Source organism: Emys orbicularis, chromosome 1 (genome assembly GCF_028017835.1).
Source record: "Emys orbicularis isolate rEmyOrb1 chromosome 1, rEmyOrb1.hap1, whole genome shotgun sequence".
NCBI classification, from domain to species: domain Eukaryota; kingdom Metazoa; phylum Chordata; order Testudines; family Emydidae; genus Emys; species Emys orbicularis.
In genome coordinates this window covers 759,824-783,425 of record NC_088683.1, presented here as the reverse complement: position 1 = coordinate 783,425, position 23,602 = coordinate 759,824, and the positions used below count along the sequence as shown (strand labels likewise).

At 44.7% G+C, this 23,602-nt stretch overlaps 1 protein-coding gene across 1 annotated transcript in view; it reads right to left on the bottom strand.

Moving 5' to 3' along the window:
* The window catches only part of SHANK3 (SH3 and multiple ankyrin repeat domains 3), a 610,715-nt gene that overhangs the window by 457,536 nt on the left and 129,577 nt on the right, over window positions 1–23,602 (bottom strand). Inside the window, exons 5-8 of the mRNA XM_065411947.1 lie at window positions 17,579–17,730; window positions 16,973–17,140; window positions 15,263–15,379; window positions 8,117–8,194 (exon numbers count right to left, since the gene is read on the bottom strand). Coding sequence (XP_065268019.1) covers window positions 8,117–8,194; window positions 15,263–15,379; window positions 16,973–17,140; window positions 17,579–17,730 — 515 coding nt within the window. The remainder of the gene's footprint in view (window positions 1–8,116; window positions 8,195–15,262; window positions 15,380–16,972; window positions 17,141–17,578; window positions 17,731–23,602) is intronic.

Genomic DNA, 23,602 nt, shown 5'->3' with positions numbered 1-23,602 from the left:
TCCATATCGAGATGCTTGTAATTGTGACTGTGAAGCTAACCTGGAGAACTCACCATCATGCCAGTTCCAACTGGTAAGTAACCAAATGACTTTTATACATTCACTAGTGTTAACCCACAGGTTTGCCACTCAAGTGTGTGGTTTTATGGTGCATATGAATAAGGGGGGGTGGGGGAGTATGTGTGTTGTGCTGGGAGATTTGTTTTATTTTTTGCGGGTGGCAAACAAGGGATGCATGCTATAGTGAGAAGCTATCTGCGCTTGGGGTTATTGTGTCTGCTGGTTTTGTATTTGCCTGGGTGCTTGTGCTGATTTGTGTTGTGCTGTGCTAGGAGATTTGTATTGATTTGTGTGTGGGTGGATGTTCAGTTGGGATTTTGTGTTGATCTCTTTGGATGTGAAAGTTGTATTGGGGAGTTTGTTTTAAGTTGTATGGATGATGAATCAACCTTTGAAGAACGGTGGCAGTTGGGCCAAGTAATCCACTATCTGTGCAGTCTCCCTCATATCCCTATGAAATTGTTGCATGTAAATTAGCTGTAGAGTGAAGGTGGTGATTGTTTGACTTATCTCTGACATCACAATGGTCTAGGACTCTTGGCATGGGATAAATATATGTCTTACTGTTTATTATATATCGAGTGGCAACTGAATTATGTTAGGCTATGCTTCTCAGAAAGTACATACCTCAGTTAAAACCCTCTGAACAACTAAAATGTATGATGTGTATGTGTTTCACTAACAAGTTTAATCTTAGGCTTCTAGAAACTAGGCTAAAATCAACAAGTAATTCAGAGTGTTGAGGCTGGAGAAACTCACTGCATAACAGGAAATTGTGCTCGCCTACAGCAAAAAGTGTTGTGAGAAACCCTTAGTGTTTCAAAGAGCTCAGCCTAGAAATCACAGATGTTGTGGTCAAAAGAACTGATAACTTCATAGACAAAAAGAGGAAGAAGCTTTGATCTGGCTGTAAATGAAAGGTTTTACCACTATTTGAATCTTTGGTTAAAGTGACATAAGAGCTTGCAGTGCTGGTGATATTCCAGAAAAATCAGAATAGCATAAAAATAATTACCTGCATATTATATTTGGGTTTAATGTGCAATAATCCAGTGGCATATAAAATTGATAAAAATGATCTATATTTAAGGATCCATGATTTCATGTTCATAACAAAAACACCTGCCTAGGCTAGTATAGTACTAGTACTGAATTAATTGAACTGATTTATTAACTCTTGATAATTGTAACTTCTGAGGTTCAGTTCAATTTCTGAGTGTTCACAATGTAATCTAACATCTTCATTCTGCTTTCTATAATTTCTTATTTGCTTTAAAAGAAATTTTTTTCTAATTCAACTCATAAATGTATAATAATTCTCCAGTCTGTTCTTTAGCTAAGGAACAGAGAGAAAAACCTAGCAGAGGTAACTGATTAAATGGTTTATTCACTGGGTGTTTTTTTACCTCACTGTCTCATACAGCAAGATGGTTATGATTGGTGTGACCATCAACGCTCACAGCACTAAAAGCACAGGTGTCACCGAAGCAGCATTTTGGACATTACTGGGGATGATGTGTAAGTAGGAAACAGGAAACTTGCAGAACCCAGGCTGAGTTTCCTGGGCTGGCACTTAAAAATACATTAGTTTGTGCTTGTAAACATTAAGCACACGAGATACAGCCACTGCAAGACAATATACGTGATGTCCCATGGTGCCATCTCTAGAGGATTACTTGCCACAGCAAAATCAAACCTTCTCAGTCAGTGAGTTAAAGACATGCTGACATCTTAAGCAAATATTACAGTTACAGAGTTTCGTGATGAAGAATGGGCAATGACAGAAGCACAGGACTCTGATACTCATCACTTCATTTGGAGCAAGATGTCTGTAGGATATCTACAAACTGCCGGGGTTATCTAAAGAGATGGGGTAATAGCTTTTATTGGAGCAAAAAGAACGAGGAGTACTTGTGGCACCTTAGAGACTAACAAATGTATTTACTGGAGCAGTATCTGCTGGTGAGAGAGAAGCTTTGGAGCCACACAGAGCAATTCTTCAGGTCTGGGAAAGTCACCCGGAGTGTCACAGCTAAATGCAAGCTTGAACAGATTGTTTAGCGTAAGTAGTTAGCACATATTCTAAGGGGCCATTCAAGGTAGAGTGGCCTGTTAACACCTCTGCAATCATGGGACAAAAAGAGGGGGTTAGTGAGTTACACAGATTGTTGTAATAAGCCATACATTTAGTATCTTTTGTCCTGTTCAATTCTCAGACTGTCTAGAGTGGTTCAGGACTGTGAGTGCCTACCTCAGTGCAGACTGTCAAAAGCAGGGCAGACACTTCAAACTAGTCATGTGTTCTACAATTAGATTTCACACACACACACACACACACACACACACACACACACACACACACACACACACACACCAGCATCTAATGTGAACTCCCAAAGTATTACAATAGTCTTATAATGGAGTGACAGACAGTCCCCTTAGATTTCAGAGTAGCAGCTGTGTTCATCTGTATCCACAAAAAGAACAGGAGTACTTGTGGCACCTTAGAGACTAACAAATTTATTTGAGCATAAGCTTTCATGGGCTACAGCCCACTTCATCAGATGCATAGAATGGAACATATAGTAAGAAGATATATATATACTGTGACAAAGTTCTTCCTCTACCTTGGTGGGTCCTGCGCTTATTGGCAGATTTTCTCGCCTCACAGATTCACCATGTGGGTCGGAAAACAGCCCAGAGACCTTCCCCTCTGGTATAAGCCACAGTCCAAGTCAATTCCTCCTGTGTCTGACCAGGGGTTGGGAGGTTTGGGGGGGAACCGGGCCAGCCCTCTACTCCGGGTTCCAGCCCAGGGCCCTGTGGACTGCAGCTATCTAGAGTGCCTCCTGGTACAGCTGCGCGACAGCTACAACTCCCTGGGCTACTTCCCCATAGCCTCCTCCCAACACCTTCTTTATCCTCACCACAGGACCTTTCTCCTGGTGTTTGATAATGCTTGTACTCCTCAGTCTTCCAGCAATATGTCTTCTTACTCTCAGCTCCTCTTGCTCCCAGCTCCTCGCATGCACACCACAAACTGAAGTGAGGTCCTTTTTAAACTCAGGTGCCCTGATTAGCTAGCCTGTCCTAATTGATTCTAGCAGTTTCTTAATTGGCTCCAGGTGTCTTAAGTATCCTGCCTGTCTTAATTGGTTCTAGCAGGTTCCTGATTACTCTAGTGCAGCCCCTGCTCTGGTCACTCAGGGAACAGAAAACTACTCATCCAGTGACCAGTATATTTGCCCTCTACCAGACTCCTGTACCCCACTGGTCTGGGTCTGTCACAATACATACAGAGAATATGAAAAAGTGGAAGTAGCCATACCAAGTGTAAGAGGCTAATTAATTAAGATGAGCTATTATAGCAGGTGGCCCATTTTAGACAGTTGACAAGAAGGTGTGAGGATACTTCACATGGCGAAATAGATTCAATATGTGTAATGACCCAGCCACTACCAGTCTCTATTCAAACCCAAGTTAATGGTATCTAGTTTGCATATTAATTCGAGCTCAGCAGTTTCTCCCCTTAGACACTCCAGTCTATCTTGCCACCCAGGCAAACTGGACTATGTGATAGCTGGTCATGTTCTCCAAAATTCACAAATATTCCAGTCCCAAGAGACCAGTCACTCACCCACGTCCATTTGCATCCAAAGACAATACTGGTATTCAATTCTATAGTGAACTAACTAAAGGTTTATTAGCTAAGAAAAAGGAAAGAAAATTATTGAGAGGTTACAGCAGGTAAAATACATGTACATGTGAGTCTCAATCTATAATTACAAATGGTGGCAGACATGTAGTAATCTGCCAGTTTCCCAAAAGTCTCTCAGAGCTATCCAGACTAACTTTGGGGATCTCCATCTTCTCATTCAGTTATTCTGCTCTGTCAGAATCCAAACAGTTCAGAGACTGGAGAGGTGTTAATGGGCCACTCTACCTTGAATGGCCCCTTACAATATGTGCTAATCACTTATGCTAAACAATCTGTTCCCTCTTGCATTTAGCTATGAGGCTCAGAATACCTTTCCAAGACTTGAAGAAGAGCTCTGTGTAGCTCAAAAACTTGTCTCTCTCACCAACAGAAGTTGGTCCAATAAAAGACATTATTGTGACGGTCTGTATTACTATGTTCACACATTTTACAAAACTATAATAGATTTTGTTCAAAGTATACCTTGTGAGGTATCATTTGAAAAATGAATAATCTGCTGATTATTATTGTCCTGGTAAAATATGTGTGGCGACATTGAAAAGTTGTAAAATTCTACTGTATAACATTACTGAGGCATGTTCCAAGTTTAGAAAAGCAGGCACAAACCAGCTCCTCAAAGACAAAAGGCAAACTGACGCCTCAGCTCGATTTCAACAAAATCAAATAGACTATTATCACCAGGTTATGCCGCTATTCTTTGGCAGGAAAAAGAGTGCGAGCAAGGAATTTACATTTTGGCAAAGAAACAGATGGAGGTTCCCATCCTCCCAGACCTCTGTTTCCTGGACCCCAGATGGAGATGATTTTCGAAGAAAAGGAGAGCTATAAGAAAGGGGGACAGATGCCCCAAGATCTCTCTCCCTTCATCGCTACTCACGGCATCGACAACACTTGAAGGAGAAAGGAAGCATCACTGGACTACGGAGGGATCCTGGCTGAAAGGACTTCAGCCAGTCAGATTGGTACAGCATGTGGTGAGAGAAACTTTTGCTTTGTAATTACTTAGCTTGTTAAGTTTGCATTGGATGCATTTTACCTTTTATTTCTTTGTAACCAATTATAACTTTTATGCCTCATTACTTGTAATCACTTAAAATCTGTCTTTCTGTAGTTAATAAACTTGTTTTATTGTTTTATCTAACCAGTGTGTTTGGATTGAAGTGTTTGGGAAACTCTATTTGGGATAAATTGAATTTGTGCACATCATTTTCTATTAATGAAATGACGGACTTTCTATGAGCTTGTGTTATCCAAGGGTGTGCTGGGCAGTACAAGATGTACATTTCTGGGAAAACCCTGGGACTGGGAGTTTGCTGGCGCTGCCCTGCAGTGTAATTCAAGAGTGGCTGGTTGGCTATAGCACTCATACAGTATAGCTGGGAGTGATTTACATGCTGGAGGCTGTGTGTGAGCAGACCAGAGATGGTTGCTCTCACAGCGAAGCAGTGTAAAAGGCACCCCAAGTTGGAGAACTGAGGGGACACAGTTGTCCAGCAGTCCAGACTGTACCCTGGGGAATGTCACAATTACCTCACCCACCTTGTCTCTCTAATATCCTGGGATCAAGACAGCTACAACTAGACTACATACAACAGTGGGTTACCTAGGGCAGTTTCTCACCCTGTGGGTGGAATCTTCAAGTGGGTCTTACCTCACTGACAGAGAACAAAATTCTGCAAAATTGCCAGGTCACTAGAACACAGCAGGAGGGAAGAGAGGTCAGGACAGGAGCATCTCATTCCCTTCCCCTCCTCCTGCTGCTGCTGCTTCCCCACCTCTGCTTTGTCCCCTACTTCCTACAAACTCCAGCAATGGGAAGATCTCTCTTTCCCCACTTCTCCAGCCCAGACAGTGCTCAACTCTGGGGCAGAGGAAGAGCTGTTCTAGAGGCTGTGGTGCCCACACTGCAGTCTCTGGATGCAGTACCTTTGTGGAGCGGAATGCTTTGTAGGTTAGGTTAGGGAGATGAGATGGGGGGAGAGGGGGAGAAAAATATCCCCAACACACCAGCCACCAACCCTCACAAGCACTATACCCCTCATCTTTTCCATCACCCACTCTACAATGCCCCCCGCCATTGTTTCTTCTCGTGACCCAAATCACACAATCCTGTTCAAAAAGGTCGCGGCATGATCTGGAGTCATTTCATGGGTGACAGAGCTAAAGAGGCTGAGACTCACTGCTCTTAGAAAAGCCATCAGCATACGTCTTGCCTACAATGGCCTAATCTGCATATGCAATCATAGTAATTGCACATGCACATTACCTATTGGACTGGAAACATTGTGTGTGAACTGTTTGCTTAATTTGTTTAAAAATCAGATTCTCGTGCTTGATAAAAATCATTTTATGTGCCATTGAAATGCAGCCACCTTGAAGTAGAACATAACAGTCTTCAGACAACCTATAGCATCTGTACACAGCACTTTGGAAAAGGAAGTGAGGAAGCCAGTTTCTAAATGGCAACTGCAGGGGGAATTTGGGGAGGCAGACTGTATCTACCCAAGTTGGAGTTAATATCCCCTGCCCTTGGGAAAGATATCAGGAGATCTTTGATAATCAGGACCATGGTTTTCGGTCTTTTCTGAATGAGAATATGTGATTGAATGTGTGTAAGCAAGTGCGTGAAAGGAGGGCTACAAGTTCAACAATAAAAAGAAGAAGAATGCAGCATTTACCGTGTGTGCATGTGCGCTGCCTCCCCCAGTCGCTCCAGGGACTGAACCAGTTCCAGAATAAGGAAGATGGGGCTAGAGTTTGTTCCAGTAATCCCCATCCTCATGTAAACCAGTTTTCTGAATGAGCTCTCCCGTGCCATCTATTGATTAACTGGAGCACAAGACCCCAGGAGCAGACTGTATTTGCCTAGACACACCTACTTTGCGTAGGTGATGAACAGACATCTCTGCTTTGCCAAAGTGATCAATTTTGACCGTTTTGGGTTAAAACTAACTTCAGTATTGGATGCAGAGCTAGCGAACTGTTGTTATCCTTACTGTATGACTAAAGTGCAGCAGAACTGTACTCGGTATGTCCTAATGGAGGGTGGTCACCCTAACTGTAACGTCACTCACTAAGGGTGTGTGGGTGAGAGAGCGCGCAAGATGTTGCCAAATACAAATAAAAGTGTGGGGAGGGGGAGACTCCACTGAAATTATCTATGTGCCATGTGACCCTTCTTCTCCAGTGTTTAAAGACAGAGCTGGTTAGACTCAACTGAGAGTCCTTGTGTCTTCTCAAGGATGACCAGAGCTGCAATCACCAGTAAGCTGGGCTAGGGGGCTAAGCCTTAGACCTGGTGTGGGTGAGGTTCCCCACTAGCCAAGGAAATCACTGAGAGCTGAAATCACAAAGGGCTGGGCCAGGTGGTGGAACCTCAGAAAACAGCAACACAGCTAAAAGGGCAGCGGCAGCGATAAGCAGCTGCAGCGGGCGGCGAGTGATGAGCAGCAACAGACGCAGAGGTAATGCTCCAGCCCCACCCCCTCGGGGGCAGGAAGTGAACCCCCCTGAATGCAGCCCCGGACTCTGGGGCTTCGCTGACCTCAGACAACAAACTGTGAGTGTGGTACAGTCAGTGAAAGGGGGAGGGGCACATTAAAGGGGCATTCATCTATTGGACTTTCACACCACAAGATGGGAAACTTAAGGCAAAGGACACTGACAGAGATACGGTAGGGTGGGTGTTTATAGAGCCCTTCAAATCCACGGATATCCGTTTTATATCTGCAGATATCTGCATCGGCGGACCATTTTTGCGGATCGCGGATCAGATGTGGATACAAATTTTGTATCTAGAGCCCTCCAAATCCATGGATATCCGCTTTATATCCACAGATTATTTCTGAGTCTCACCAAACAGATGCAGATACACACAGGTGTTTACTTACTGTTTGCATCTAGGTGTTTACTTACTGTTTGCATCATTTTGAATTATTGTTTTTGTTAATACGGTGTTCCTTCTCCTCTTAGTACAAGTTTTCTCTTGTTCTATACAGAGTCAGTGCTTGCCAGTGGGGAAGTATTGCCTCATAGAGGTGCCATGGGCTGGTGTTTAGTTTTCCCAGGTTTCTGGATTGTGGCTCAAGTTGGCTTAGTTTGTAATGTTAAGAGGAACTCCGAGATATTGAACCAGGCTCTTGTGGCTGCCGACTCCACATGGCAGAAGGGTTACACCCACGTGTGACTAGAAAATGGTCAACACAGACTCCCCTTCTTCGCTGGGCACACACCTATGCTTTATCTACTAATACTCTTTCCCAGTGCTCTCTAAAACAAGACTGCCCCGAGGCACTTCTCCGTCATCAACAAAGGGGGGATGGCCTCACACTCTCCTACCTGGAACGCTGTCTGGCTGTTGTAGTTCCGAATCTCTTTGCTTGCACCACGGAACAGGAGGACCCGCGCACAACTCTCCTAGGAGAAGAAAACCAGAGAAGAAAGAAGGAAATTATTAGCACTGATATGAGGGAAGAGGTGACCTTGGTTCATTCAGGCATAGAGAGCTCCCTATTGCAAGGGAAAGAAATAAGGTAATAATGTCAGAATTCACTTCTACAGCCTTAGATCAAGTCTCTCTAATTCCACCTCTCCTGACCCCATCACGGCTTCAGGGGAACTGCCCTCCTGCCCACCCACAACCCAGTCAAGCTCCATTCCTCCAAATACCCGCTTAGCATTCAGGGGCACAGCGGCTGGAAGTGCTCCCATCATACACTGTGCCTTGGGGGGTGCTGTTCCCCATAATCTGGACATGTTCCATCCCTTTCTACCTCTTTGGGGGTGCTGTGCTTCTGTCAAAACACAGCAAAGTTTAGGTGATATTGTGGTGTTGAAGCTAATGTTCTTCCATCCCTCCCATAAAGGCTTACGTCCCCTGGGGACAGACCCCTGGACAGACCAGTCTCCCAGCTGTGGAGTTAATGCAGCTGCCACCCCACAAGCTATAAATCATCTGTAATGTATCACTGTCTGTTTAATAAGAAATAAACACAGCATATCATTTCTTGTGCCTGGGGTCTTTCAGCCACCTAAACAGAGGAAACTGAAAACTCCATTTACAAAAAAAGGAACAGAATCTTGGGGAAACCCAATTCTAAACCTACACAGCCCAGAAAAACAACCAGGGGAGGCTGGTCCTGATGGAGTGGCTTTGCTGCTCCCTCTAGGGAGTTCCCCCACCAGGCCCTTGTGCGGTCAGCGCTGGGATCACATTCATGTTCTCCCCAAAGCAGCTGGGACAGCAAGAGGAACGGGCGACACACACTGTGCAGGCAGGAAGGCAAGACACCATTGTGACAATCTTCCCTGATAAGCTTTGTGCTCTCTTAGCAGCAGCAGGCTCTCTGGCCACATGCTGCAAGTCTTGTTCTCTCCAGCTGAGGAAAGGGCATTGTTCAGGTCAGATGAGACAGAGACATACGGTGGATGTTATCAGCATACTGTCCATAATTAACTAGATTTTCAGTTTTCAAAGGGGTAGCAGTGTTAGTCTGCATCAGTAAAAACAACAAGGTTTTCAGTGTCAAGCGATGACTTCTTAAGTAAAGGCTGCACTATTGCTTCCTTCAGGGCAATGTGTAGCCTGCCCTCTCTAATCTCCACAAGCCGGGGGCCCATCACTTTCCCACCGGCCTTCACCAGCCAGCAGGGGCATGGATCCAGACCACAAGCTGTGGGATGAAGTTCTCCCAACACTTCCAGTTCCTCAGTGAGCATCACATCTGGGACTCTAGCAGAGAAGACAAGGCTCTTGTTCCCTGAAGACCCTGCTCTGCCACCCCAGAAGCTGACAGCCCATCCCTAATCTGATCAGTTCTGTCCCCAAAACAAAAAGTAATTTCCTCACACAGGGAGAGACTCAGACCAGCTACCGAACTGAGACAGTCCAGAGTTACCAGAGTATCTTGTACGACATACAGGCACAATGTAAGAGTTTAAAAAAATCTTTATGCTGTAACTGATTGACATGAGACTTCCGCCACTAGTGCTCTGACCATGTTCCCGCTCACTTCATTTACTGAAGATCATCCATAAGCCAGGGTGACCTAAGAGAATAAAGCCAGCAAAGAGGGTGCCTAGGGCCACCTTATCAATGGTAGAGGAAAAAGAGTATTACAGTGTCCTACCAAAACACTGAAGGAATGGTCTGTCAGTGGAACAAGATTCTCCTAAGCTGTCTGGAACTTTTCTGGTTCCACTGATCTCCAAGGATGGAGGCCCCCTTTCTCAGTAGGAGAGATGAGCCCCAATCTCAAAGCGGAGGAGTACATGATCAGTCCATGGCACAGGTTAAGGTCTGGTTGCCTCCAATCCCAATTCAAAACTAGGTCCAACGTGTGGCTAGCTGTCTGGGTCAGACCAGTAAATACCTTGGATGTGCCTATGGTCATCATGGTGGCCAGGACATCTGGATGTGCAGTAGAAGATTCATCTTCATTCAGACTGAAGGGATCACTCAAACTCTGCGTTCCCATTGCCATTGTAATGAGGAATTCAGACTGCTGATGAAATGACTTGGCAGTGCAGCAGAGAAAGCAGTGCCCAGTCCCATCTTAATCCCACGTCAAGATCCACATACTGCCTGGACACCCTGCCAGACCCAATTTTAGACAGGGAGATTTTCTGCACTGTAGGCTAGATACATTCCGCACAGCCACACCTCCTCCCTGCTGATTTCCCCTGGGTTCATGAGGTACCTGACACCTGTGCCAGGACCAGCCCCGCCATGCCATCCATCCAGATTGTGGCCATGCACAGGAAGCCAGGGGTGTTATCTTTTATTAAACTACAGACAGCTGATGTTTTATTTTCCCCTGACTAAGCATTAATCATCATGAACCAAAGGCCAGCAGCCTTGTCTCCCAACAACGCCCCCTCTTGAGAAGGTGAAACCAAAGGGGAAAAATTAAACATCCTGCTCCTGGTTTACACATTTGTTAGTCTCTAAGGTGCCACAAGTACTCCTGTTATTTTTGCGGATACAGACTAACACGGCTGCTACTCTGAAACCTATTTATTACCATGTACCTCCTTTCTAACTACCACAGGGACTGAGGAATGCAACCGCCTGCAACCAGACCCCATCCTGGGCCTTCACATTCCCAGCGTATAGCAGCATTGTTCCATCTTCTCAGTCACTTAGCCTTAAGCCACCGAAGGGACATAGCTGCTGTGGTTGAGTACCCGAAGAGTGACCCCCCCCAGGGCTTGCTGCAAGAGACATCTTAAACTAAAATCCCCTTCCTAACCTAGCACCCATTCACTAGCCAGCCACTGTCTCCCCCAGCTAAGGCCCTCTCGTGGCCTATAATGCCATCTGTCTCAAAACAAACATTCCCCATATTACTCCAAGCATTGTGTCCTCCCCCTCCCTAGAACCGCACTGCCACGACAGCCAAAGGGAGAGGCACACAGCACAAGCACTGACTTTCATGGTCTTTGCACCCTACCCCACCAGTCTCACTCTCACAGAAACAGCAGAGGGAAGAATTCAAGACCGTCCCTACCCTTAACCCCAAGGGCCTTTCTCACTCATGGATTCACACCCTTTTATCTCCTCCTCTTGATTTTTAAGACTCACTCTCAGAAAGAAAGAAGACAGCACACAAATTGACGACACCTCCTGGCCTCTCACAGCACACACTGTCCCCGCATCTAATCCCACATCACCTATATCAAGCCTCCTCACCACATAGACTACCACAGGTACCACACCAGGGGATTCGCACTTAAATAATTTCCCCCCTGCTGGCCTCTGGCTCCGGCAGGAGAAACGCCTCAAATATAACATATTACTTGTCCCCCACTTGGGCCCCTCTACATAAATGATCGACTGTTAACGCCATTTAAAAGACAAAACAACAAAGAAACCATCACTCAGGAGGCCTGAAGCTGTGTGTGCTTGGCCTGGCTGTGAAGAGTCCCCCAAAAGTCGTTCCTGCTGGTGGTGCAGGGGCGGTGCCAGGCCACAATGCAGACACTGCCTCCTCCTGGCAGGGTCCCTGTGTCCCAGCATGCATCATTCCACCACAACCTGCCACGGCGCCTCAGCGAGAACCTCTGAGATTGCTCAGAGGACATCAGGCTCTTCCCCCAGGGAGGTCTCTCGGTGTGTGAATATCTGAAAGAAGCTGCCATGTAAGGAAGGCAACTCGGGCCTAGTCTCCTGCCTCTGGCTCCCTCTAGCCATACACTCAGCCTGCCAATGAAGACTGCAGACACCCCGTAATATAAAACGGCGCTGAAGGGCAGGAAACAACTGCCAAACAACCTCCTCTCGGATGCCAACAGAAATTATCAATGGAAAGACCCTATTTCCGACTGATCCCTGCAAACCCCCATATTGCAGGACTGTTCCCTGCATTGTTAGTGGGCTCAACCCCCTTCCTTTGGGGGCTATCCTACATTCAAGCAGGTCTCACTGGCAGGAGCTTTTTCCTGATATCCACCCTTAATTTACCCTTTCTTAATTTCAGCCATTTACTCCAAGCTACCCCCCTTGTAACAAAGTCAAAGATACCTCCCTCACTGATATTTACACACTTTGGATGGCTGCAGATTTATGTTTCCTCTACTGCTGTCAAGGGATTACAAATAATAATCGCGATTAATCACAATTAATCGCGCTGTTAAACAATAATAGAATACCATTTATTTAAATATTTTGGATGTTTTCTACATTTTCAAATATATTTATTGCAATTATAACACAGAATACAAAGTGTACAGTGCTCACTTTATATTTATTTTTGATTACAAGTATTTGCACTGTAAAAAAACCAAACAGTATTTTTCAATTCACCTAATACACGTATTGTAGTGCAATCTCTTGATCATTGTAGCGGGCTGGTTACCCCACTCCTGCCTGGAAGGGCTTAAAACAGCCCTGGCAGAGGGCTGCAGCTCTAAAAGCTGGGCTGATTGGGGAAGTAGCCACAGCTGGCCTGTATAAAAAGGCTGGGAGCCAGGAGCTCAGGCCAGAGTCTCTCTCTGCCTTTAGAGAGAGAAGGGCCTGGCTGCAGGGATCTAGCGGTAGGGTACCTGAGTGGAGCAGGTCTGGGGAAAGGCTGAGGAGCTGGGGAGCTCCAGCCTGGAAAGCCCCAGGCTGTGGCCTAGCATAAGGCCAACAGGTACTGGGGGTTGCAGAGGGCAGCCCAGGGCTAGACCAAGGCAGCAGGTCCAAACCCCCCTTGCCAGTGATGAGTGGCCTATACTGCAGTCTGCCCCAGGGAGCGGGGGCTAGTTGGTGACTGGCAGTGGCCTAGTACTGAGGCAAGGTGGGGATAGTGGGTGGGGGTTCCCCAGGGAGGGGAGACCCAGATCTGTGGGGTACTGCCAGGGGGCAGCACCCAGAGCAAATGACACCAGGGTCCTGGGAGGGACATGGGGCCAGAGGACAGGCAGACCACTGGCCTGCAGAGGGCGCTCCAGGATGCCGGAAGAGCTAATTCCCAGAGACAACCAGCAGGAGGCGCTGCAGGGGTGAGTCCGCTCCTCTACAATCATGAAAATTGAACTTACAAATGTAGAATTATGTACAAAAAAACTGATCAGTCCAACTTCTTGTTCAGCCAATCGCTCAGACAAACAGGTTTGTTTACATTGCAGGAGATAGCTGCCCGCGTCTTGTTTACCAGCTCACCTGAAAGCGAGAACAGGCATTCTCGTGGCACTGTTGTAGCCAGCGTCACAAGATATTTACATGCCAGATGCGCTAAAGATTCATATATCCCTTCATGCTTCAACCGCCATTCCCGGGGACATGCATCCATGCTGATAATGGGTTCTGCTCAATAATAATCCAAAGCAGTGGGACCGACGCATGTCCATTTTCATTAACGGAGTCAGATGCCACCAGCAGAAGGTTGATTTTAGTTTTTTGGTGGTTCGGGTTCTGTAGTTTCCACATCGGAGTGTTGCTCTTTTAAGACTTCTGAAAGCATGCTCCACACCTCGTCCTTCTCAGATTTTGGAAGGCACCTCAGATTCTTAAACCTTGGGTCGAGTGCTATAGCTATCTTTAGAAATCTCACATTGGTACCGTCTTTACATTTTGTGAAATCTGCAGTGAAAGTGTTCTTAAAATGTACTGGGTCATCATCCGAGACTACTATAATATGAAATATATAGCAGAATACAGGTAAAACAGAGCAGGGGACATACAATTCTCCCTCAAGGAGTTCAGTCACAAATTTAATTAACACATTTTTTTTAACAAGCATCATCAGCATGGAAGTATGTCCTCTGGAATGGTAGCCGAAGCATGAAGGGGCATACGACTGTTTAGCATATCTGGCACATAAATACCTTGCAATGACAGCTACAAAAGTGCCATGCAAATGCCTGTTCTCACTTTCTGGTGACATTGTAAATAAGACGAGGGCAGCATTATCTCCTGTAAATGTAAACAAACGTGTCTGTCTTAGCGATTGGCTGAACAAGAAGTAGGACTGAGTGGACTTTTTTTTTTGTTTTTGAATGCAGTTATGTAACAAAAAAAATCTACATTTGTAAGTTGCACTTTCACAATGAAGAGATTGCACTACAGTACTTGTATGAGGTGAATTGAAAAATACTATTTCTTTTGTTCATCATTTTTACAGTGCAAATATTTGTAGTAAAAAATCATATACGCTTTGATTTCAGTTACAACACAGAATACAATATATATGAAAATGTAGATAAACATCCAAAATATTTAATACATTTCAATTGGTATTCTATTGTTTAACAGTGCGATTAAAACTGTGATTAACTGCATTTAATTTTTTTTAATCACGATTAAGTTTTTTGAGTTAATCGCGTGAGTTAACTGCGATTAATTGACAGCCCTAGTTTCCTCACAACTTTTTGACAAACTAAAAGATTGAAACTCTGTATCATCTCTCCAGAGAATGAAGTCCCTCCAATCCTCCAAGCAGTTCACTTGCTATTCTATAGATTTTCTTTAGTTTATTGTATCTTTCTGGTACTGAGGGCCTCTAAACTGAATATAATATTCCAGATGTGGTGACACCAGAGCTATTTAGAAAGGAACTATCCCTTCCTGCTTTATGATGGAGGCCTCTACTCCTGCCGCTCTTTCACCATTCATTTGGCATACCAGGGGTTTAACTATGAGCAGTTAAGGAAAAAGTCAGACAGAATATCAGGAAACATTCCTTGGCAATGGTCTGTATTAGACAGCGGAATCATCTCCCCAAGGGAAGGGCTGGGAGATCTATCCCTTAATGAATTTCAAATTAGACTGGACAATGTGTACAAACGGGTCAATACTGCATTGGCCAAGGACAGAGAACTAAATTGGACCCAACAGCTCGTTTCCAGCTCTAGGTTTAGGAGTAACAGCAAGAGGATATATCCAAGCCTATGTATTCTCTATCCCCATGTCCCCTCCCTGTTGGTCTGTGTGCCCCCTGCCCTGGTGACTACAGTCGTGTATCCCCTGTTCTGATGCCATGTGCCTCATGCCTCTCTCCTCACCTGATTATATAGAGCGCAGATATGGAGCGCCGTGTTTCCTGAGGCATTCTGTGAAGTCATGTCGGCTCCATAGAAGAGAAGATGCTCCAGGTGCTGCACATGGCCATAGCGACACGCCTACTCAAAAAGAAACAGAGAAACAATGAAAAAGAGAGAGACGATAAGGAAGAACAAGAAAGTTTTGGACCCATTCACACAGATTTGAAAGTAACTTGGAAATGGCTTGTGAATACAGCCACATGGCAGGGTACAGAACATGCCAGGCCAAGCAAATCATAGCTATTCTGTTCTAAAACACCTTTCAGACTTTAACAAATGCCTTTCACCCTGCAGCGAAAGTCAGACCCATCCTCCTGTGGTCTTATCTTCACTAAACAATTACATCACAGAATCATAGAATCGAAGGAACCTTGAGATGTCATCTAGTCCATTCCCTTGCATGTCATGGCAGGACTATTATCTAGACCATCCCTGACAGGTGTTTGTCTAATCTGCTTTAAAAAACTTCCAATGATGGAGATTCCACAACCTCTCTAGGCAATTTATTCCTAATGTCCAACCTAAACTGCCTTGCTACAATTTAAGCCCATTGCTTCTTGTCCTATTCTCAGAGGTTAACAAGAACAATTTTTTTCCCCTCCTCCTTGTAACAACCTTTTATGTACTTGAAAACTGTTATGTTCCCCCATCAGTCTTCTCTTCTCCAGACTAAACAAACCCAATTCCTTCAATCTTCCTTCATAAGTCACGTTTTCTAGACATTTAATCATTTTTGTTGCTCTTCTCTGGACTTTTTCCAACATGTTCACCTCTTTCCTGAAATATGGCACCCAGAACTGGACACTATACTCCATCTGAGGCCTAATCAGTGTGCAGCAGAGCAGAAGACTTACTTACAAGACACGAGAAGTACACCTTTACCCCGATAGAACGCTGTCCTTGGGAGCCAAAAAATCTTACCGCGTTATAGGTGAAACTGCATTATATTGCACTTGCTTTGATCCACCGGAGCGCGCAGCCCTGCCCCCAGGAGCGCTGCCTTACCGCACTATAGCCGAATTTGTGTTATATCGGGTCGCGTTATATGGGGGTAGAGGTGTAATTAGTCAATACAGAGATGTATACAGAACGTACATCGAGGTAGAACATGTCCTTGAGGCGTCATGTTAACTAACACAAAACTGACCACAACTTTGTAGCCAGTGCGGTCAATGTTGCATCAGCTGCTCCTGGTAAACCCCATCTATTCTAACAGTGTAATTTCCTAGGGAAGACGAGCCCTAAGATACAGAAGGGGAAGGACGACGACAGGAAGCCAGAATCTCTAGGTTACTGAGTAGTTTCTCCCTTCTAACTCTGGTCATTATAGTGATTCCAGACTGAGTGTCAGGGGCAACTGCAAAGAGCTGCAATGAAGACCACAGGATGGAGGCATCTCTGTATTGACTAATGCAGTAAAAAGCATCTTGTTTCTCATGCTAGCGATTGGTGTCCTGGCTGTCCTCAGAGATGGGTGTCCTGGCTGTCAGAAATGCCTGGGTATGGGGAGAACTCTCCTTTGGGGAAAACCCAAACCACTAACAACAGAAAAGCATTTATTGTGGGGGTGCCTAAATCATAACCTATTTTAAGAATACATTCACATGGACAACCATAAAATATAAGGCTCTAATCTAAGTGGCTTCCATCATGCCACTCTTCTAGACTCACCTGGTGGATTTCTTGCCAGCCATTCTCATCTACACAGCCCACCTTGGCATAGTCATGAAGCAGAAGCTCGCAGCAGTATGGGTCCCCTCCAACCATGGCACTGTGGTACAAAGGAGTTAATCCTCGGCTGTCCTTGTAATCCGGGGAGGCACCCAGGTCTAAGAGTGTCTGCAGGAAGAGTGCAAGATTCACTGGGGATTTCTCTGGGGTCTGAATGTTATCAAGATCAAGAACAACACAGTACAAAACCTGCAGGGGAAGGGAGGGGATAGATGTCTCTAGCCCTAGCAGAGTGCAGGGCTCACTCCATCCCAGAGCTCACTTAACCAGCTTACAATTAGTTATAAACAGCTGTGCACTATGTGTTCCAGAGAGGTCTGAAGACAACATCCTGGCTGCAGAGAGCTTAGGTTCTACCCAGACCATACACAAAGGAGGGGAAGGGGGATGGCAGGAAAGCAGGGTAACTTAAGGAGAGGGCAGCATACATCTTGGGAGTAGTAGGAAAGTGGAAGGGACAGCAGTGCCCCAGATCTCCCCTTCCCAGTCTGACCCCTTCAGGGCCAGGTGGCCCTGCCAGCACATCTCACCTTCCCCAGGACTCACCATCAGGGCAATGTGGTTCCGGCACCGGATAGCCTTATGAAGAGCTGTCATTCCCTCCCGAGTCCTGAAATCCAGATGGGCTCCTCCATTCTTCAGCGCTTTGATCATCTCGGCACTGTGCTCCAGCTGGGCTGCCATTGTCAGAGGGCATTCTGAAGCACCCACCCACCCAGGAAAGAGAAGAGGAACGTCTGAGAAACATAATGAAATACCTTTCTCCTCAGTTCCCTCTAGCTGACCACAGGTGTCTCCTGGGCAGTTCGGTAGAAGAACCCCATGCCCATTCCTTCACCCCAATGGTATCTAGTAGTTGGTCGCATCACTTTCCCTTTTAATGAGCTGTCTCCCTTCGAGTTCAGTCATATTCCCTCATCTCAGCTCTGCATGACGCTATATATCCCCTTCTTCTCCAGGGAGATAGCAAAGGGACACTTCACCTCCTCTCCCAGCCCAGCTGCAGACAGCAGCAGCTGCACTGTTTCAAGATCCCTTGACAGTAGGAAGCTGAACTAGGAGCTGACTTAAAACTCATCATCAGTTTCTGGACCCAAACACCCACATTTTGGTGAGCCTGGGAGTCCTGAGCAGCAGAAAGGGGAAGAGAAGGGCTGGAAGTGGGAGGGTGAAGCAGGAGTGAGGAGCAGTTACAGGGTTGGCTGGAATGTTGCAGGATGGGGGATACCTACCGCATCCATTATAGCAAAAGGGATAACATAGGATATAGGGAGGAAATAGATTCTCTCTCCTATGGTTTTAAGACACTTAACACAATGTGCATAGGGGTATTCAGTTTTTTGTGATGAAGTCCCAGCTATATACCAGTGGGAACTGGTGCATGGGTGCGACCACATCAAAAAGGCCAAATCAGAACATGACAATCAGCATCCACAGATACTAGATAATGTTTTCACCATACTCATAGATTCCAAGATCTGTTGTATTAATGCAGATGGAATATATGGGCCCAAAGAGAAAAAGATGTTAACAACCCTGTTACTACCCAAAGTTCGAGGTTTAGCATATAGAAACTTCAGCCTGCTTAGTACCATGGCAAGCACAACTTTAAACATCTTTTTAAAACTTTTTATTAAAGATACAGAAAAAGAAGGAAAAACATTAAAACATATGAAATGTAAAGTTATTAAATAAGGCTTTTGTTTTAACAACATCTTTTGTTCCCACTGGCTGGGCGCAGTGTTTAAAAGGAACACACACACACACACACACACACACACACACACACACCCCGAATCTGACAGTCATTCAGGTGATGCTGGTAGTCCATCGCTGACAATGATGATGATATTGTCTCAGTTCTCATCTATGGCTACGCATATGACTCTGAAGTCCGAACCCTGATGCACAGAGTCGGCCGCACTGAAGGCATGGGAAGTCTATATCTATGATATTTGATGATGCAGTTCTGTGGCGCCTTTCACCTGCAGCGTAGAGATGATTTCCTCGATCCTGCTCAAACCTGTGGCATGCTGATCTTGTCAGAGACCGTCAAGTGAGTCCTGTTCTGAGCCATTTGCTACAGTTCTTTAAGATTGATGCCAGCCCACTGTATGCCAGCTCTTCAGGTTATCTTTGAAGCGCTTATACTGATGACCCTTCTTTCTTTTGCCCTTCCTCAGCTCCCCATACAAGATCTGTTTTGGGAGATGGTGGTCTTCTATTCTGATAACATGTTCGGTCCACCTAAGTTGTGCTCTCAGTAGCATTTCCTCAATTCTGGTTGTGTTTGCTCTTTCAAGGATCTTAATATTGATCACTCTATCCTGCCAGCAAATGGTCATTATTGAGCGGAGGAAATTGCACAAGCTGTTTAATGCGCTGTCTATAAAGAGTCCATGTCTCAGATCCATATAGAGAGATGTTAGAACCACTGCACTGTAGATCTTCAATTTGGTGGAGAGACGAATGTTGTGTTGGCTAGGGACTTTTGTTCAGAGTCGGCCAAGGGCCTGGCTGGCTTTACTAATTCTTGAGGAAATTTCCTTATCAAGGGAATCATCACTCAAGATGGTGCTGTCCAAATACTTGAACTGATCCACATTTTTCAGCTGTGTGCCTTGGATGAAGATGGCTGATACTGGGGCATTGGAATGAGATGCTGGCTGTAAAAAGACCTGTGTCTTTCCAAGAGTGATAGTGAGACCAAACAGCGGGGATGCTTCAGATGGTATTAAAGATGGTAATAACCATCTTCCTTGGGGAAAAGAGAAGAATTAGTTGAAATTCATAGATTCATAGACTGTAGGACTGGAAGGGACCTCGAGAGGTCATTGAGTCCAGTCCCCTGCCCTCAAATGGGCTGGAGTTGCTGTCACTGCCATTGTTAAAGGCCAATCCCATTTCCTAAAGACAGAACAAGACAAAAACACACAAAAGGGGAGAGAAATGAACAGCAAAGATAGAAAACACAGTTTCTGTCTCTGGCGTTGACTCTCACTCACAACAACCTCACTGCTGGAGAAACTCAGGCCAAGCACATGATCCTATCAGCCACTCCAAGACCCGGCAAACTTTTCCCACTATCAGGCTGTTTAGGGCACTGCATCTGGCTGCCTCTTTCTGGTTACAGGCTTACTGCAGTGTTGCAAACTATACAGAAGGCAAAAGGGGAGGAATAGGAAAAAGAAAAATAAGGTGGGGAAAGAAAACACACAATAATGTGCGGGGGAGGCAAGGTGGGGGAGGAAGAGAAGACAAAGTCATGTTTGGGATTCAATCAAAGTCAGTGAAGGTGGCAATGGCATCTGGGTCTGGCCAGGTCTGATCAGGACATCTCAGGATAAGGAGGACAAAGGCCCAACAATGTAACAGTAGATCCCAGGGCCCCAGGAGACTGTGGGGGTGGCAGCCATGAAGCTCACTCCTTCCTGTTCTCCCAACTTTTAGTTAGCCAGAGTTGCAGTTGTTTCTCTTCTTGATTTTGATTTACTCCAAAGTCTTTTCTCTTAGGACTCTGAAGGGAGTGATGGGAAGAATAGCCCATCCCCTCATTATTTTGTTCACCAATTAGATCTAATTTCTGATACACCAATTTTGGTTCATTAATTTTCAGTCACACACTTTTCTTGTTTACCAGGCATCACCTTAACACAGTCCTTTAGTTATTTCAGTAAGCCTTTTTCGTTTGTACTAATTCATTTTTTTCTGTCTCCTTTTTACACTTTTTCCCCATCAACATTTGTTGTTATAGATTATTGTGACATTTTGTGAACTTTCACTCACTGTTTACAGTTGAGATTACAGTTGTGATAATTGGGCCTACAAATTTACCCTAACAGCACCAGTTAGTTAATCTTTTATTTTTTAAGTATTTCTTTGCATAAGTTTTTACGTGTTGGAGTATTTTCACTGTATGAAGTGTTATGTGCATAAAACTATATGTACTGAGCTATTTCCAGCCCATAAAGGTTTATGGGCATCTTCTTCTTCCCGTATCCTTGTCACAAACTAGATGTTTTACCAGAACTATGCACAAGTGATGGCTCTTTCCATTGCTGCAGCGAGGTTCTCCTTCATACAGGTCTCCCCAAAGAGTCGGCAAACGAGCAGGTGGTCCATGGTCTGCACCGCACTCACATATATTCGTGTCATTAGAATAGCCCCATTTGATCATATTAGTCTTTGATCTACCAGTTTGCTTGCACAGGTGGTTCAGGCATTGTCGCATTGACCAGTCGGTGTGGTCCCCTCTGGGAAGGTCTTTCTCGGGTTCCACATCTATTTCAGTGCGTCCGACTGCACATAGTCTTTCATTCCATAACCTCAGTTGTGCCTTGCCAGCTTTCGTATCCAAAGGCATAATACTGGTTATAAAACTCTTTCACGATTTAAGGAGTTTGATTACTCCTATATGACCATATAATGGATGCCTTGGATCTTCCATCTGCCATGATCTTTCCCTTTGGCTTGCTACCTTCCTCCTGAGATCAAGTGGTGCAATGCCAGCCAGTAAGTACAGGTTATCCTTTGGTGTTGGCTTTAGATATCCTGTTATTCCAGGACAACTGTTGGTTAGAACAGAGTCTAGTTTCTTAGCATGGACAGATTGTTTCCATACTGGATATGCATACTTTGCTAAGGAGTAGCACAAGGCAATAGCAGTGGTTCGCAAAGTAACTGAGGTGATCAATTTTCAGAGAATGTTGTTGATGGGTGCTAACTTTCCCTTTTGTCTTCTCTACATGTACTTTGAGGAAAAGTGTCCAGTCCAATGTCATCCCCAGGTAGACGGGGTTTGGGTGATCAGCCAGTGGGATTCCATCCCAGGTGATGTTTAGTTTCCGCTTGGCTTCTCGATGGTGTAGGTGAAAGGCTGTCACCTATGTCTTGTTGACGCGAAGCTGGTTCTTCTAATTCTCTATCGCCTCTCACCTCATATCGAACAGCATCTAATACCGAACAAGCCAGATTTAGATCAGGCAAGTCCTGTACTGGCCAAATATTAAATATCACTCAGCACAGAGAAGATAGACTTGAGAGAGGGATGATAACAGGCACTATGTTCATAGATCTATCAGCGGCATACGATACAGTCAACCACCAAAACTTGCTTGCCAAAGTCTACAATATGACACACAATGACTGCCTAGTGCAGCTCATCCAATCTCTTCTGGAGAACAGATGTTTTTACGTAAAACTGTGCAAAAAACAGACCCACTGGAAACGACAACGAAATGACCTCCCACAGGGCAGTGTGTTGGAACCAATCCTCTTCAACAGATATATCAATCGCCAGCCCATACAGAGCAATACGCGGAGCTTTATATTTGCTGATGATCTATGCATTACGTCACAGGAGAAGGATTTTGCTGCTCTCGAGAACAGATGACGTACACTGAGCAACCTCTCAATTTATTACAATAAGAACCTGCTTTGTGCTAACCCGACCAAGACACAGGTGATGGCCTTTATGGGCATAATTCCACATGTGATAAAAAACCTTCCGTTTATAACATCACATGTCCCAAAACAACTCAGAAGTATCGTATGGACTGGGTCTGCTGAGCTTATACGGTGTGTAGTTTCCTTTGAGGATTTGAGAAGCATCACATGACTTGGTCAGAAGGGAGGGGGATGTAGAGCAGGGACCCTACTCTTGATTAGCAAGAGAAGAACTCGGACCGTCAGGACACATATTATTGTGCTGAAGTTCAACATTTTCAGGAGTCAATTCTCCTAGAAAATCTCCCTTCTCCAACCAACTGGAATGTATATTTTTTCCTGTGAAGAGGACAGTAGGTCCAAAATGATCCTTGTATAACACTTTCCATGTAAAAGTTGTTCACAGGTAGATTATTCTCTAGCAAGAAGGGGGACCCCATTTTATACGGGCTTTGATGCTGAAAATATTATCCATCAGCATGCTTTTCTCTATGTCAGCTTTGATGATGGAGACACATTGCTATTTTTTTAATGTTAATTATGACAATATTAGGGCTGTCAAGCGATTAAAAAAATTAATCGCGAATAATCGCGCAATTAAAAAAATAATCATGATTAATCGTGATACTAGAATACCATTTATTTAAATATTTTTGGATGTTTTCTACATTTTCAAATATATTGATTTCAATTACAACACAGTACAGTGCTCACTTTATATTTATTTTTATTAGATGTATTTGCACTGTAAAAAACAAAAGAAATAGTATTTTCCAACTCACCTAATACAAGTACTGTAATGCAATCTCTTTATCATGAAAGTTGAACTTACAAATGTAGAATTATGTACAAAAAATAACTGCATTCAAAAATAAAACAATGTAAAACTTTAGAGCCTACACGTCCTCTCAGTCCTACTTCAGCCAATCACTCAGACAAACAAGTTTGGTTACAATTTGCAGGAGATAATGCTGCCCGCGTCTTGTTTACAATGTCACCTGAAAGTGAGAACAGGCGTTCACATGGCACTGTTGTAGCCGGCGTCGCAAGATATTTACATGCCAGATGTGCTAAAGATTCATATGTCCCTTCATGCTTCAACCGCTGTTCCCGAGCACATGTGTC